Source organism: Camponotus vicinus, unplaced genomic scaffold (genome assembly GCF_025532165.1).
Source record: "Camponotus vicinus isolate PSW18456_S1 unplaced genomic scaffold, iyCamVici1.0 SCAF_1, whole genome shotgun sequence".
NCBI classification, from domain to species: Eukaryota; Metazoa; Arthropoda; class Insecta; order Hymenoptera; family Formicidae; genus Camponotus; species Camponotus vicinus.
In genome coordinates this window covers 36998531-37015458 of record NW_028141945.1, presented here as the reverse complement: position 1 = coordinate 37015458, position 16928 = coordinate 36998531, and the positions used below count along the sequence as shown (strand labels likewise).

General features: G+C 33.8%; 3 protein-coding genes across 8 annotated transcripts; 2 read left to right on the top strand and 1 right to left on the bottom strand.

The window, feature by feature from the left end:
- The first annotated feature begins 493 nt into the window (after nucleotides 1-493).
- LOC145964885 (uncharacterized) lies at nucleotides 494-4297 on the top strand. 2 transcript variants are annotated; one of them, XM_083088047.1, is made up of 4 exons: nucleotides 494-707; nucleotides 1741-1998; nucleotides 2214-2675; nucleotides 2757-4297. In XM_083088047.1, exons 2-4 carry the CDS (start codon nucleotides 1750-1752, stop codon nucleotides 2874-2876), a joined length of 831 nt encoding a protein of 276 aa, XP_082944173.1. In that variant the 5' UTR covers nucleotides 494-707; nucleotides 1741-1749; the 3' UTR covers nucleotides 2877-4297. The 2 variants fall into 2 exon arrangements, with proteins under 2 accessions (XP_082944173.1, XP_082944170.1); XM_083088044.1 differs by lacking the exon at nucleotides 494-707 and having other exon boundaries at nucleotides 935-1998.
- Nucleotides 4298-6026: 1729 nt separating this feature from the next.
- On the bottom strand, nucleotides 6027-11274 carry Ari-1 (E3 ubiquitin-protein ligase ariadne-1). Of its 5 annotated transcripts, XR_014436567.1 has the most exons (10): nucleotides 10570-11273; nucleotides 9874-10054; nucleotides 9265-9543; nucleotides 9005-9178; nucleotides 8863-8925; nucleotides 8559-8774; nucleotides 7920-8477; nucleotides 7549-7775; nucleotides 6584-7442; nucleotides 6027-6486 (listed from the first exon to the last, which is right to left on the bottom strand). XR_014436567.1 is itself a non-coding variant. In XM_083088014.1 (9 exons), exons 3-9 carry the CDS (start codon nucleotides 9472-9474, stop codon nucleotides 7361-7363), a joined length of 1530 nt encoding a protein of 509 aa, XP_082944140.1. In that variant the 5' UTR covers nucleotides 9475-9543; nucleotides 9874-10054; nucleotides 10570-11273; the 3' UTR covers nucleotides 6027-7360. The 5 variants fall into 5 exon arrangements, 4 of the variants coding, with proteins under 4 accessions (XP_082944140.1, XP_082944157.1, XP_082944150.1 ...); XM_083088014.1 differs by having other exon boundaries at nucleotides 6027-7442; XM_083088031.1 differs by lacking the exon at nucleotides 9874-10054 and having other exon boundaries at nucleotides 6027-7442; nucleotides 9265-9624; nucleotides 10570-11274.
- Aduk (unc-51 like kinase 3 homolog Aduk) lies at nucleotides 10590-16865 on the top strand. The gene is made up of 8 exons (XM_083088038.1): nucleotides 10590-11906; nucleotides 12701-12852; nucleotides 13169-13383; nucleotides 13512-13738; nucleotides 14545-14806; nucleotides 14959-15156; nucleotides 15360-15544; nucleotides 16624-16865. The coding sequence occupies exons 1-8, from the start codon at nucleotides 11799-11801 to the stop codon at nucleotides 16726-16728; spliced, it is 1452 nt and encodes a 483-aa protein (XP_082944164.1). The 5' UTR covers nucleotides 10590-11798; the 3' UTR covers nucleotides 16729-16865.
- The last annotated feature ends 63 nt before the right edge of the window (nucleotides 16866-16928 follow it).

Below are 16928 nucleotides of genomic sequence, written 5' to 3'. Positions count from 1 at the left end.
CTCGCTCTTGTCGTCGCATCCCATACAGCACAGACCGTTGTCGTTACATTGCAGCAACATCGCAATATTGCTGCAATGTAACAACAATAGTCTGTGCTGTATGGGATGCAACAACTCATACAGCACAGAACATTGCAGTAATATTGCGGCAATATTGCAATGTTGCTGCAATGTTACAATATTAGTAATATTGCTGCAATATTCTGTGCTGTATGGGAAACAGTACAGACTGTTGTCGTTACATTGCAGCAATATTGCAGCAACATCGCAATATTGCTGCAATGTAACAACAATAGTCTGTGCTGTATGGGATGCAACAACTCATACAGCACAGAACATTGCAGTAATATTGCGGCAATATTGCAATGTTGCTGCAATGTTACAACAATATTAGTAATATTGTTGCAATATTCTGTGCTGTATGGGAAACAGTACAGACCGTTGTTACATTGCAGCAATATTGCGATGTTGCTGCAACATTGCTGCAATGTAACAATGGCCTGTGCTGCATGGGATGCGACAAAGAACGACGAGGAACCCTCTCAAGAACCCAAGCAGGGTTTCCTCTCGAAACCCTCCGCGACAAAGACCGTATAATGGCCGTATCTTCTCGCGGACGAGCGTGGTAAGCCTCGTCGCCCCACGAACGTACTCCCGGCGTTCCAACGAAAATTCCGTTCCCAGGTACACACAGGTACACCACACAGGTAAGCACGTGCGTGAGAGCCGCGCGCTGGAAAGGGTTGAGGTTATCGGCGGCGCCTCGCGAGGGAGGCGAGCGGCCGCGCGGGACGGACAGAGACGGGACGCGCACCACTACGCGTGGCCGGGCCTCGTGTATGCACACGGTGCACGTGTCGAGGCGGCGCGGTGGTGGGGCGAAAACGTGAATGATCCATAGAGAGCCGGCGCGATGGTGTGCGAAGGTGTAGCGCGCGCCGCGCTGGTGAGAGTGCCGTCTCGGCGACTCGTTCTCTCGCTCGCCGACCGTGCTCTCTGTGTTCGCGTCAGGGTCTCTCAATTCGCGTCCGCTACTCGACACGGTGACCGATGTAACCGTCTCTCGAATCGTCCATCGTCCGATACACAATATATAAGCTCGTTGTCGAGGGGAGTCGCGAGTGACGTTTCTCGCTTGTCAAAGTCGAGCGTCGTGACAGCGTCTTCCTTATCCTCGGGTCGGATCGAGCCGTGAAAGACACTGAGCTACGTCATACAGGGCACCGCGGTGAGGTTGGAGTCTCGAGATAAGCGGTAGTGGTAGTGATGTGAACATTCGTGAGTCGGGCTGGTCGGCAGGCCAAGGGAGCGGTACGGGAGAGAAGTCGAGAGGCGCGACGCGGAGCGAGAGCGGAGGAAACGGCGCGGCGCGGTTTCGGCTTCTCGGCATCGGCTTCGGAAATGGCCGCGGGAAAGTAGAGAGCGGAGCGGTTTGTCGCTGGCTGGCTGGCTGGCTGGTTGGTCGGTCGGTTGGTTGGATGGTCGGTCGGGTGGCCGGGTTGGATCGGTCGGTCGAGGTTCGAGTTTTTGGAGCATCGCGCGCTCGCTTCCATCCCGGCGCATCGGACGGACGCGCGCGCGCGCGCGCGCGAGATCGATTCACGCATTCGGACGATCTTGGAGGGACCAGCGTGAGATGTAACGTAAGAGCGGTGCCCGTGTGTGTGTCACGACGACGACCCGAGAAGGCAACGGGAACTTGTACGCGAGGGACGGAATAATTCGAGAAACGTTTGATAGCGGGACAGGATGGCCGGCGACGACGGGACGACGATGAACAATGAGATTCTTGGCGCACGGGGTGGCGCGGAGGAGGGGCAGGATACGTCAACGCGCGGGGAGCTGCATTCCAGAGTGGGCGGCATTCTGGAATGCGATCCCCCCGGTAACAGGAATTCGTCGAACGAGCGAGCTGCCGCCGACGACAGCGAAGACGGTGTCTGCCGATATGCGGTCGGCGCTGCTAATCGCGCTATGTCTTTCTTCGAAATGTGTCAGGTATCGTATATCGGTTATTACGCTTGTCAATTATCCGCACCGGTTCCTAGCCAGCAGCCAAATTATCAAAATGCTTATCGATATCTACATTTCTCAATTGGATGTAGAAAAAACTTGTCAAGCTTATTTAATCCTGTGTCTCTTACGATGTAACTTTTGCGATAATCGCTATAAAATTAGTTTTACACTCGAGAAAAATGTCTCTTATTTTTTAGATTCGACTTCAACATCTCTTCCCACAATTGGGCCCACCACCACGATACAACATTCACGACGATTCTATAGAATCGACCGCAGAGAGTCTGGCCAATGATGTAATACGGTACTTGTTAAAAGAAGATATCTATCTTATATCCCAGGATCCAGTATCTCGTAGCATGAGGCACAATGTATATCAAATGCTCAACAAACACAGCATTCTCTTTACGAGTATGGTAAATCGTTTAAACGTTGTTCCGGACACTGCGTATGAAACATTTATGGGAGTTGCCAATGAACTGTTCTTACACGGCGTTATTACATGGGCCAGAATTGTTTGCTTGTATGCTTTTATGGGCAGATTAGCTTTATGGGCTAGAGACAGAAGAATGCACAGTCTTAAGAAGAAATTGCCACTATATGTTTCTAGATATGTTGGTGAAAATATAACACATTTTATTAAAGGCTATGGTGGATGGGTAAGTACTTATCGCTAAGAGAGAAAAGCATATTCAAATTTTTACCTAAAGTACATATACCTTGTATTGTTTTTTTTACAGGAGCAATTATGCGTAGAATATCCTGTGGCTGAAGAAATTAGCGGAGCAATTTGGAGGAGTTTATTAATGACAGGAGCCACTCTTGGTTTGATCGCTACAATTTTGTCGGTGACTTCCTGATGGAGCCTCACAAGATCATGTGGTTTGAGTATGTTTTGTCCAAGAAATTATCGCGTACTTATGTTCCACGAGAACACGTTTGAAAGAGAAATGTGAACAGATTTTTTCTACAACGTACGTACAATATTACAACATTTCACACGACATTGGAACGATTCGATTCAAACGGAGAGTTTGCTACGTCTAAACGAGAAACGTACAAGATTAACAAAAGATATTTCAACGCGTTGACGTACATAATTTTCATATCAACGTCACTCTGCTTAGAAACGTCCTACTTTTTATATAACTCCAGCCAGCATATATAGCATGAGCGACAGACAATGACGCTAGTTTCCTATTACAATACCTTATAACACAAACTAGTGAAATTTATATATGTATAGTAAACAGAATATATCTTATTTAATTTTATAATAGACATTTTTTTTAATATTAAAGTAATTTTCAATAATAATACTCAAAATTAAAGAAATTATTAGAAATTTCTATGAAACAAGAATCTCTCTTTCTCTCGAAATTTTATTGCATTTAGGTAGAGAAAGAGGGAGAGAAAGAGAGAAACACAATATATTTATTTATAATTTATTTTAGGTAGAGAATATATTAAATAATAAATTTTTCGAATATCTTTGGTCGTAGAACTGATTACATCCACACAATTTTAAACATTAAGAGATGTATGTAATAACAAAGGGGAAAAAAAAAACAAGAAATAGTTAAGAACTGTACCGTGATGTATATTCAAATAACGGCTACTTTTTTACTTCGATATATTCTATTATTATACTTGCAAAAATTTTATATTCACAATAAATACTTTTATAAAATAAATATGTTTTTCTTATAATCATTATTGAAAGAAGAGACAGGGAAGAAAGATTGAAAAAAAATACTACAAAGAGATAAAACTACTCAGTTTATAACTTCACAGCAAAAATTTAATATAATTTCTTATCTTTCAATCTAGGTGAGATTTGCATCTGTATATTTGTATTATTTATGTTTGATAAAACTCAATAATTTCTCATATAACACTATCAAATATTATTATCAATGGAAATTTACAGGGTAGAACACACACAACTTACTGTTGCTATGAAAATTTCAATATAGTTTTATGCTACTATATATATATAAAAACTGTGCTCACACATAAAATGATACAAGGACTTACTTGATATGATGTAAGTAAATTTGTTTTCTTGGAAAACACATTGAATCAACATTGTAGAAAGCATTTTAATGTATCATTATAAATTATAAGTAAAATAAGTTTTAATATATATATATATATATATACTGTTGCGCATTATGTCATGTCAAAGGGGGGATCAGTCTTAATTACTACGAAATACTGTAAACGACATATTTCTAATGTATATATATGTTTGCAAATAATCAAAAATAATAACTTCATATATGTGAAACAATCGTTATTCCTATTATGATGAACATAATCCTTCTAATACACACTATATCTATATTTAATCTTAAAATATGAATTAATGAAGAACACAAAAAATACATAAAAGTGTTTGACATTCCATTGATATTAATAGTACTTTTAAAATATTACATTACATTCAGTACATTATTTTCTGCAAAGAAAAATGTGCTGCAATGTGTAGAAAATTAACTATTTTTTCACATCACAAACTTTTATACATGATATGGATAGTTTTGTTTAAAATAATATGATTTAAAGAGACTATGCTTATATACGAATTTATCGAGTTCTTTATATGATTAAAATATTTCAATTATAAGCATTTTGAATACATAATAAGTATAATGTTATAATAGGATGCGGGATAATAATTTGCCTCTCTTTATTTCTTAATCAAAGATGAAGATACATTTCTGCCAAGGAAATATATTAACTGTCATTTTCAGCATTCGTGAAATCTCATACATATTTTCATATTCTCATGAGACTATTGAGATCTAAATCACTTAAGATTTACAATGTATGTATATGAATATATATATGTAGTATTTACAATATACATTATGTATTTAATTATGTTAACAAAAGGCAACATCGAACAATGATGACAAATCTATCCCTATAAGAATATGATAAAGATGATAATGACTGTATTCTGAAATTCATTGCTAGTACTGAAAATTTATGATATACATAATGTGAAATAAATTTGCAATATCAACAGTGATTTTCAAAATGCAACCAATGTATCATATTCTGATTTATAATTAGTCATAAAAGTAAAGCCGCGCAATTTTCTTCTATATTACAATTTACTAATAAAATAGTTTGTTTTATTATTGTGTAAATTTTGTAATATTTATTTATGAAATATTCTCATAAAATCAAACGAACGAATAATGAAATCTTTGACACAAGAATTTGCAATCTATCCCAACTAAAATGCAATTAAACATTTGCATCGTTGACAAGAGTGGTTTCTTGGATATGTTTGACAGTTTGACAGCTAAATATTTCAACTCCATATATACCACATATTATTTTTATGAATACGAAGACTCTCAGCCTAAAAAGCTCAAGTTTGGGTCATGTACAAGAAATTTTGAACATTTATGAGTTTTATTTTTATACAGGATCATATCAGAGCTCTTTTAATATGCTATTGTAATTTACGAATTGAATGAATATAATTATAAAATCACAAACTAGAGACTTTTTTCTGGCGGAAATATATCTAACAATTTCTTTACATCTAATCAAATTTTGCGACTGTACAGAAAACAACTGCATTTCAACTTTTATTCAGATCCTAATGTATAATAGCAAGAATCAACACACAAATTCCGTTTAATAAATCTTCAAAATTTTCTACATTTACTTTGTTATTATTGATATTACTATGTTTAAAAGTATTTATTTTTATTATATATATATATATATATATATATATATATATATATATATATATATATAATATACACATACATTACATTAACTGTACAAATGGAACTCATTTCGTCTGCCACTTATATTGACGATAATAAGTGAATATTTTATTGTAATCATCAACCTTTAATTATTTAGCTAATGTACACAAAACATATCGTCAGCGTTATGTAGAGATAATAATAAAATTAAATGAAAGAAATAACACAATGATAAAAGAATCATGATAAGGATAATAAAATAACCTGAAATAATTGTAAGATTAAATTTAAAAAATATAGTCAAATTTATGTAAAATTACAATCAATATTTTAATTAAAACATGGTAACATATAAAATACCTAAAACATTATGTAAACAGAGAAAGAGAGGGAGAGAAGAGAGAGAGGGGGAGGAGAGGAGAGATGTGTGCATATGTATATTACAATTATAAATTATTTGGAATATATCCATTTTTAAAAAATCGAAATGTAATATAATGCAAGTTAAGATAAAAATATATTGTATAATTTATCATTTAAATTATATCAGATTTACAAAAAGAGAGAAACAATGATAATAGTGTAAGTATTTTGTTACAATTTAATATAAATGTGTGTTCTACATCTGTGTAATGTTGTTTTACAACATGCAATATGATACATGTGAAGATATCACATTTGGCCCCCTTTGAACTGCGCAACGTCAGTATGAATAACAAATTGAAATATATGTCTGTAGAGAAAGAAATAAGAAATGTATAAAAGAAGGATAAATATAATAAAAATTATTTCCTTATTGTTTTACAAGATAATAAAGATTATATCCTTACTATTTTACAAGATGTTTTGTGTTGAAATCTTTTTTAAAATGATATAATAAGGACGGGTATCATTTTAAACATTAACAATAAAAATACATAGCACTGACGATACGCATATAATTTAGTGTCCCTTAAAGATTGGCAGTTATAGCCTGGACGTATTGTGGTCCAAAATAGCACAAAACAGTTGAGATGTGATCCATCTTAGTTGTACATACCTGACCCATTTTATATTTTAAACAGCTATCCTTAAAATAGTAATGGGAAGAAAATAAATCATCAGTATTTAAAAATTGCAATCGATTAACATCAGTAAAATACATTAAAATATTAATTTTTTAGCTGAGTTATTTTAACATATTGCTAAAAATGTTAATAATAATATTTGACTAATAATGATGCGCATGTTGTTCGTCTTAATGAATATAACTAATATTCTTACCATTATCTAAAACAATGGGGCATTTTATCAAGGATTAAGAATCTACAATGATGTACAACACACAGCAAGCACAAATTAAGATAGTGTCCAATCAACTATTTGGCGATCAGATTGAATTTTAATAGTTCGAGTTCAATATTTATCATAAACGATAATATATGTGTGACCACAGAACATATTATGTATAAAGTGCATATAACACATTTATCACTTTGTGACATACTCCATTTTTGTCTCTTGTGTTAGCTCCTTTTTTTTCTTAGTTTATCACAGCTGGGGCAGAGGTGGGAAGGAAGAGAACTTGTGTGTCACACCCCAAGAAATGAAACTCTAATAAAGATCCTCTATTCCTTGTAATCCCACCATTCCTTCTCGTACCCTTCATGGACATGTTCTAAAAGTACCTTTCTTCGACTATCGCAGTATCTTCAAAAGCAAATAAAGTGTTGTTTTAACATTGCAGTTGTGTAAACAAGATAATTTTATTTTCCTAAAATAAAGAATATATTATATACAGATGTACAATTCTCACCTATATTTATCTTGAACCTTTTGTTTAATGTCTGCAAGATTTTCACTGGTGATATCTCTTTCGAGATATTCAGAGAGGCATTCTGTGGCACTCTCTAAATCCTTTTGGTTATCTTCAAAAATCACAGATTGATTATTCTTTTTCACATAATAAGCAAAGACATAAGTATACATGAGAGTCTGCCTACAGGAACATAAAATATCCACTGCTTTTTTCAAAAATTGCACCTGAAACATATATAAAAAAAGATTAGTTTGTATAATTTTGTATTCAATAAATTCGAGTGATTATATATATATATATATATATATATATATATATATATATATATGTATTATTAAATATATATTATTAATATTATGTTGATATACCTCAATCCATGACATATTATGTTGTTGCATTTCTTCCATTTTTTCTTTCACACTGGCATACAATTTACTCTCAAATTTCAGCGATTGCATGTGATTCATATATCTATTGCAATAAAATAAATATCTCTGTAAAGCTGATCTGGATTTTTCTTGTGCATTCCTAGCTACTTTAGCTTCCTCTTCATCGTAGCGATTACAATTATACCAGCTGGAACCGTGTGGTTCCCATGGCCCAAGACACACCCAGCAAAATTCAGTTTTACAATTTTGATTTTTGCAAACCATGTGATTACACCCGCCATCTTTTTCGATAGTAACATTACATTTAGGGCATTCTTTTGTATTGGCAGCAATCCAGTTTGACGTTTCGGAATCGTCGTCGCACTTTTTAATCCATTTTCGGAGTAAATGACACTTTACAGGATCATGCCAATTTTCACCACAGTGAAAACAGAAAATATGTCCACATTTGCAAGTAACTGGTCTTGCTTCTACATACTGCACCTTAACAGCATTATTACAATCAGGAGAAGGACACCATCTCAATAACCTATTGCACTAAGAAAAAAAAATACATGTAAGAGACACTTATATTTATAATGTCCAATAAGTGCAAATATATTCATTACAAGTATTTACTTCGACAAAGCTGTTGGTGATTAAATGTTGATACTTTAATTTAACTTTGGAATCTTTGACAAGCCGCATAACACTAGCATCGTCGACTAAAATGTCGCAAGCATGAGCAGCACATGCAATTGTTTGTCCAACTCCTTCTTCCATGATTTTAGTCGTCAAATATTCTCCCCAGCACCCGGTACAGAAACGATGCCCACATTCGAGACCAGTCATCATCTAACATTTTTTAAAGTTTTTTTATCTTATTCCTTTTTATTAATACTTTTAAAAACTACTTTTAAAGACCTTGTTATAGTAAACTTACTGAGGTTGGTAAGATCATAAAGCAAATTCCACATTCCTCTGTTCCATTTGTCATTCTTTTGGACTTAAACATAAACAAAATAAATTTTATTGTAATTTGTGAATGACACAAAATATAATTCGAGTAAATTCTACACATTTACCAAAGAACTTTGTGAAGATCGACTTCTACTTATTAACGGACCCTTTCTAAATGGATTAATGACACGTGCTTCAGCAAATAACTTTTCTTGATCACCATCGTAAAAACGCTCCATCAATTTTTCTTTATCCCATTTAAAGTGATTTAATAAAATACGTGTAGTTGTTGCTGGTATCTGCAGATTAGCGTATACATAAAACATGTGTTCTAATATTTATCATGAAATGTATACTCTTAATTATTGTAATCTGTAAAGCTTACTTCAACAACAGTGTTGACTTCCTTTATAGAATCAACCATGTGTTGTACAATCTCTTCTGTAGAAAGTACTTCAAAAGGATATTCATCGACATCGGTAGCTCGTTCACGTGGATTACCAGATTCTATTTCCATGGCAAAGTCAACATCATCGCCACTTGATTCATTACCAGAATCAACATCGTCATAAAGTGTTTCCTCTTCCGAATCCATTGTTGTGAGAAAGTAATAGAAGCAATCTCTCTGGATTAAAATCCTTTTCTTGATCAATATATACCGCACCTATACACGTAGAATTTGATAGAAAAGAGTCGCAAGAATATATCTTGGGATTCGCGCTGTATCAATTCAATCAATATCAATCTTGAAACACAATATAAAAATATATAGTAACACAATATAAAAATATTCACATCTCTGAATAAACAATAGATATAAGTCACTATCACATTAATATATACAATACAAATTCATTAATCGTGTAATTTACATTTTTATACGTGATATGTATCTGGCAAAATTAAACCGAAAATTGATGTTTGTCCACCGCGTGTCAACTTCAACAAGATAATTCGCAAATAATTCGCGACTCCGAAAATTTGATACGCGCACCTGCTACGAGAAAACAGCTTATGTTTCAGTACATGACGTCATCGTTTCGATGCTTCCCAATAAAGCATCCAGAAAGGCAGTCTCTCGATAGGCGGATTGTTGACACGTCGGAAAACCAAATTCCCGTGATAATGTTTAAACTCTTCGGCAGTGTAAAGGGTTGCAAAATTTTCAAACGTTTCTGTTACGGAAAGAGAAAGGGGAGCAAAATCAGCTGCCAAAACATCCGAAATGAACTCCGGTAGCTGACGGACTAACGGCTAATCTCACGGCGAAAACGGCCAACAGGCTCGCTTGGTCAACCAATTAACGACATTTACCGCGACCAGGATAGGTGCGATCAACGGCTGGACGATAATATGTTCGCGGAATTGATATTTTGTATTATTAGTTTCGTCGAGGGCAATTTTCATTCTCTAGGAATCGCGGGTATCGTGTCACGTGTCGAGCGAAATGCGCCTCTAAGAATGATCGGAGGCCATCGGAAGAGTCGATTCCGATTCGCATCCGATAAAAATACATGCGCGAAGGACGAACGTGTCGCAATTGAGATTCGCTAATTAGTGCGCGTTATAATAAAATACAATGACACGCGTATTTCAAGGCTGGTCGCGCGATCGTGACCTAATCTCGCGTGCGGAGCATCATTTCGAGCGATGAGAAATTGATGTCTCTCTTCTTGTAAACAAGCCTTACCGAGAAATTTCACAGTTCCTTGCGAAATTGAGCGAGAAATCCACCGTAAACAAATCGACGGCGCGAAATTCGCGTTACATCGCAACTTATCTGCGTATCTTGCTAAACCTGTATTATATTCCTGGGACGTTTTGTCGAAAAACAGAGTCGGTAATTTTTTTCTTTTTTTTTTTCTTTCTTTTCTTACGTCGCGGGGACACCGAGTTACTTGGAAATGTCGCACTCGCGAGTACCACCACAACACTGGAGTTACGAGATCACGTCGATGAACGATAAACGCTTATCTTATTTATCCTTTCCCATCGCGGACAATAACCACGATTCAAGCTCGAGGAACGCACAAGTTTGCCGTGAAAGAAAGCGTTGAACGAGTCTATAGCGGGAGCGCTGCTGTCACGTCCACGACGACGCGCGGCATCGGACCAACTCTCGGCGATCGAACGACGAGCATGCCGTCGTCTTCCGTCGTCGACGTCCGCGACCGAAGACGAGCTCGTGTACGGGATAATCGCACGGGAAATTTCGCGAGACAGAGAGAGACAGAGAGAGAGGGATCGTTTCGCGAGGACGACGGAAGAGCGATGTCGCGCCAACGTCGGCTCGTATCAACGAACGGTCGCAAACTGCCGCCCGTCGCGCCCCCTGACGCACGGCCGTGACGTTAACTCCGTCGCGATAACCCTCGTCCGCAGCGCGTCGTGAAGTGAGCCTCGCGACGCGTCACGCACAGCTGACGCACACGCGACCGTATTCGCGCTAGTTCACGCCGACGATTTACTCGGCCGCGCATTGTTTACCAACGAGTAGCATCCGAGGAGTAATTACGCTTCCGATGCTGAACAGAGATCGCGTTAGAATGATCACTCGTGCTTTCTCGCGTCAATAAAGATCGTGACAGTTGTTGCCTGCGCATCTTTTACAGCGTCGGCGTTAAACATTAACCTGTAAACTGTAAATTACACATAGCACTTTGAGCACTGTCACGTGAATTATTCCTTTTTCATGACATTTCATACCTTCCACCGAAGAATCGATTAATATATTCAGTTAAAAAAATGAGATTTATTAATTTCATGCAGTCTAGTTCTTTGATTTTATGAACAATATGCAATTATTTTTATATATCTGTTGAGATAACGCAAAGTAGCGCGCATGAGCAACGCGTGCTGGAGCAAAAATTGTATTATCATAGTAATATTTAAGATATTTCACTAGAAATGTCGCGATAAATGAACCTACTTTCGGTAAAAATGAGCCTACCCACCGTGAGTGATTATTCTATGCTGGAAAAGATTGGCTCCGGAAGCTATGCGACCGTTTACAAAGCATTTAAGAAGGTACGTGTAGATTTTTCAGATTCGAAGAGTATGCATATGTATCGAGACCGAATGGTTATGATCTGTTTGTTTTGCACTTCCTTAAACTTTTTGATCTTTACATAAAATAAATAATATATTCGCGTAAAGAGAAAGGAAGAAAAAGAGAGAAAGAGAAAGCGAAAAAGCTGAATGTAGAAAGTGCAAGCGGAACAAATAGACTTGATATCGTAGTTATCATATATATATATATATATATATATATATATATATATATATATATATATATATATGCACTTCTTACATTGCAATGTGTTGTATATACATACAAAGATTCCCACGTGTAGATGTATGTATTTACAACTTATAAAAAGATAAATACACGTTCGAACGATAGCATTTATTTGCATATTTATTATCAGATTACAGTCGTATTTGCTTTCTTTGGCACCCGTGACACTCAACTTTCAAATAACATCTGATTTTATAGATCTCATGTTTCACGATAAAATACAAATTTTTCAGTGGAGATTACAGAGTTAATTTTGAGCGTAAAATATATCACTCGATGCGGCTGTATTTTTATTAAAATATATAGTATATATATAATATATTTTATATATAATGTAATATATATTAAATATATAATAAATATATATATTTTATTAAAAAAAAATATATATATATATACACATATATATACATATTAAAATATATTTCACACGTGGATTCTCAAACTTCTTAGATTCAAGACTGCATTAATATAAGTTATGAAATCTCTAAATTTCATTATCTCTTTTGACGATTATTCTTAGGGTGGGAGTCGAGAGGTAGTCGCTATCAAGTGTGTGGATAAAGGATCGCTCTCTAAGTCAGCGATCGACAATCTCGTGACAGAGATTAAGCTGTTAAATGTCCTCAAGCACGAGCATATCGTAGAGATGAAAGATTTTTTCTGGGATGAAGGGTTCGTTACATGAGACTTTATAATATAATATTTTAATATAATATATTAATATAATATATTAATATATTAATATAATATATTAATATAATATTTTATTGAAAATATTACTGAATTGTACTAATAATAAATACTTAATACTTAATAATAAATTTTAATAATGTTTCACTATTTTACTGAATTGATGAATGAATTATATTATATAATCACAGACAATTCGATAAAAAATCATTTTCATCACTATATTAACATTATATTTTTATATGTATTTTTTTTCTAAAAAAGAAAAAAATAATAATGCTTATATACGTATAAACAGGCATATATATATGGTTATGGAATACTGTGACGGTGGAGACTTGTCGAGATTTATAAAGAAAAAACATAAACTACCCGAAAACATTTGTCGCAGATTTCTACAACAGCTCGCGTTAGCGTTGAGATATTTGCGCGATCATAATGTTTGTCACATGGATCTCAAACCACAAAATTTACTGTTAACGAGAAGACCTCAATTAGTGCTCAAAGTTGGAGGTATATCGTCAATTTATTTTATTTTTCATATATTTTCGAAAAAATTGGAAAGAAATATATGTACATTTTTTTTGTTTTAACAGAATGATATACTCAACAGTCGAATCATTACTTCCTCGCCATTTCAGATTTCGGTTTCGCTCAGTATCTCTCGAATTCGGAGCACAAATTCACGATACGTGGTTCACCCCTTTACATGGCACCTGAAATGCTGTTGAAACACAAATATGACGCTCGCGTCGATCTGTGGAGTGTCGGGGTGATCATGTACGAGTGTCTTTTCGGGAAAGCTCCCTATTCTAGCAGTAGCTTTCAGGAGCTAGCAGAAAAAATCAAAGATAGTCAACCTATTGAGGTGATTGACATTTATTTTACTTGTATAGTATAGACAATATTGTTACTACACTGAGAGAAAAATTATTAACTTGACTAAACTATTCAACTAAATTATTATTTCTTTAATTGAAATATTTAAATATTTGAATTAAATACGACATATTAAATCTAACATGACATCTATTTAACTTAAATATTTAAATGTTTCAATTAAAAAAGTAATAATTTAGTTGAACGGTTTAGTCAAGTTAACAACTTTTTTGTCAGTGTATACCTGAACTTTAAAACTAAAAGTATTTATAGATATGATAGAATGGTTTCTATCATATCCATAATGTTTTTAGTTTAAAGCTCAGATAAAAGAGAAAAAAAATACAGTATCTTCTTGTCTATTCTTGTCTATTCTATAGCGAAAACACAAAGATTTTGTCCATTATTCTTCTCTTTTTATGTCCTTTAGACTTTGTTCTCAGATAATCCTTATATTATTTGTCTACAACAAAAAAATTTGTTTATTGTAATCGGTAAAATCAAACAATTCAAAATATTTGTAACGCTGAATAGGATACATTTCTACAAATATATATGAGGGAAAGTTAGTAAGAATATATAAAAGGGAAATTTTTAAAAATTTAAACGCATCGTTTTGAAATATTTCTCTTAATATGACGTTATAAAATAAATAATACAATAAATGATACACAAAAATTGTTAACTTGATCGATACGGTATAAATAATACGCATATTAATTCGCGTTGAGAGAGCTTCATACATAATTTTTAATCATGAATCATTTGTGTAAATGTTAGTATTATTCATTATAGATACCAAAGGCGGCTCATGTATCGGCAATGTGTAAGGATTTACTTATGGCTCTGTTAAAGCATAATCCTGCCGATCGAATAACGTATAACGAATTTTTCGCGCATGAGTTTCTGGACTTAGAGCACGCGCCGACGAAAGAAAATTACGATAAGGCTGTGGCATTGGTGTATCAAGCCGTTGAAATGGATGCTGAGAAGAATGTAAAAGAAGCATTTTATCTGTATTGCGAGGCTCTTAGATATTTTATTCCAATTTTAACAAGTAAGATCGATATTTCTCATGAATATTTTTTTTTTCAAACTCGAGTTGAACAATCGTCTAAATACGATCGACATTTCGATTTAAATTTCTCGTATTTTAATTTAAGTATTCTCTTACGAATATTTTATTATAATTAGACATTATTTGATTAGATGAAAGTGATCTAAAGCGAAAGGAAATATTACGGCATCGTGTGAATGATTACATAAGGAGGGCAGAAACGCTTAAAGTAGCATTTGTAGACGATAACGATGAAAAGTGTGCGCCATCTGAAAATAAAGGAAATACTTCATCCTTGCAAAGGATACCGTCTTTAGAGAGAAGCTCGGCATTCGCGTACAATGAATTACGTTTGTATAATATTGAATCTTTCAGAATAAAATGCTTATAATGCAATATATATCTCAAATGGAATTTCATATAATCGAATATCGTTTCTGGTTATCTAATGCGAAAAACTAAGGATATTAAAAATATTTTAAGATAATAGAGTTTAAAATTCTTCATATAAATCATATAAACAATAGTTGTGACATAATTTATTTATCAATAGGAATTCTCAGTAAGAGTACTACAGGTATGACGGATGCACTTGAAATAGGAGAAGCTGCTGAACAATATCTTGCTGAGGGTAATTATACCCTGGCTTTAGAAAAATTTCAATCTTGTTTAGGTATACTTGTGCCTTTATTGGGTAAGGAACCATTAGGCCGAAGAAGAGATTTACTACATAAGCAGGTGATTGGATGAATTAGAAATAAATTATATTCTATATCAAACTATATCAGATTAGAAAATCTTTGTACATTTTTTCATAAATTTTACTGCAAAAATTTAATATACAAAATATCGAATACAAAAAATGTACAAAATGTTAAAAAGTTATTAAAATCTATCATTAATATAATTTTTTTTCTTTTTCCATCGCTTGACTAGTTAATTTATGTCCATTCAATATATTTTGAATTATTTCAAATATTTTAAATATTAAAGAACATATATACACAAATATAATATGTAAACATTCTTAAATTATTCAAAATGCATTAACAAATGAATATTATTTTTACTTTTTCTTAGATTAATGTCCTTAAATTAATAATTAATCTTAGATTAATGTCCTTAAATTAATAATTTGATGATAAGATGATGAATCATTTATAATGACTCATTGATCGTATCGATAAACATCGATATTTCTCGCTATTTTATTCTTTCTTTCAAAATATCTTGTACATCCCTTAACTTTAATAGCTTAAACGAAAAGTACAGAGTATTAAAGAAAAAAAGTAGTAAAAGTAGTAAGGTAAAATCTTGTAAACTCATTTCAAGTAATATAAAGCAAGTATGAAAAAAAACTTTAAAAATAAATCTTCCGGAAATTGTATTAATTATACGACGCTCAACTCACGAACATGAAAATAAAATAGTATAAATAAAGCATGAACATCAATTTGAAATGAAAATATTGCAATGTTTCCGTTTACTTGTATCGGTACATGTTACACGAGGCAACTTGTGAGCTATAAAAAGAATATTGCCAGAAGGTTAAAATGCTATTGTGCTATTATTACATTAGTTAAACTAGAATGTAACGTTCACGTCGAATTTCTTTCATAAAATCTAATTTAAAAGATATAACTCTTACATTATTTTGTTGGTTTTGATCGAATCGATATATATATATATATATATATATATATATATATATATATATATATCGATATGTATATATGTATATATGATATATATATATACATATGTATAGAATATAATTTCTTGAAATGTTTAAATAAGTTATTGATCTTTATCAACAGATACAGATTTGGATGAAGGCAGCTGAAAGTACCAAAGGACTCCTAGCTACAAAAGACATAGATTCCTCACAACGAACATCCGACGAGCAATGTGTACTACAGTAACGTATAATACGATGGGGATAGCATCGTAATTATTTTATTTTAATTTTTTTGCATTTCTGTAATTTATAAATTTGCAATTTCGCACTCATGTATTATTCTTTAAATTAATTTATACAATAAATAATTTTGTACTTATACACCGCTCGGAGATTTAATAATTAATTTTTGTGGTTATTAATTATAACGCGCGCGCGGTATAT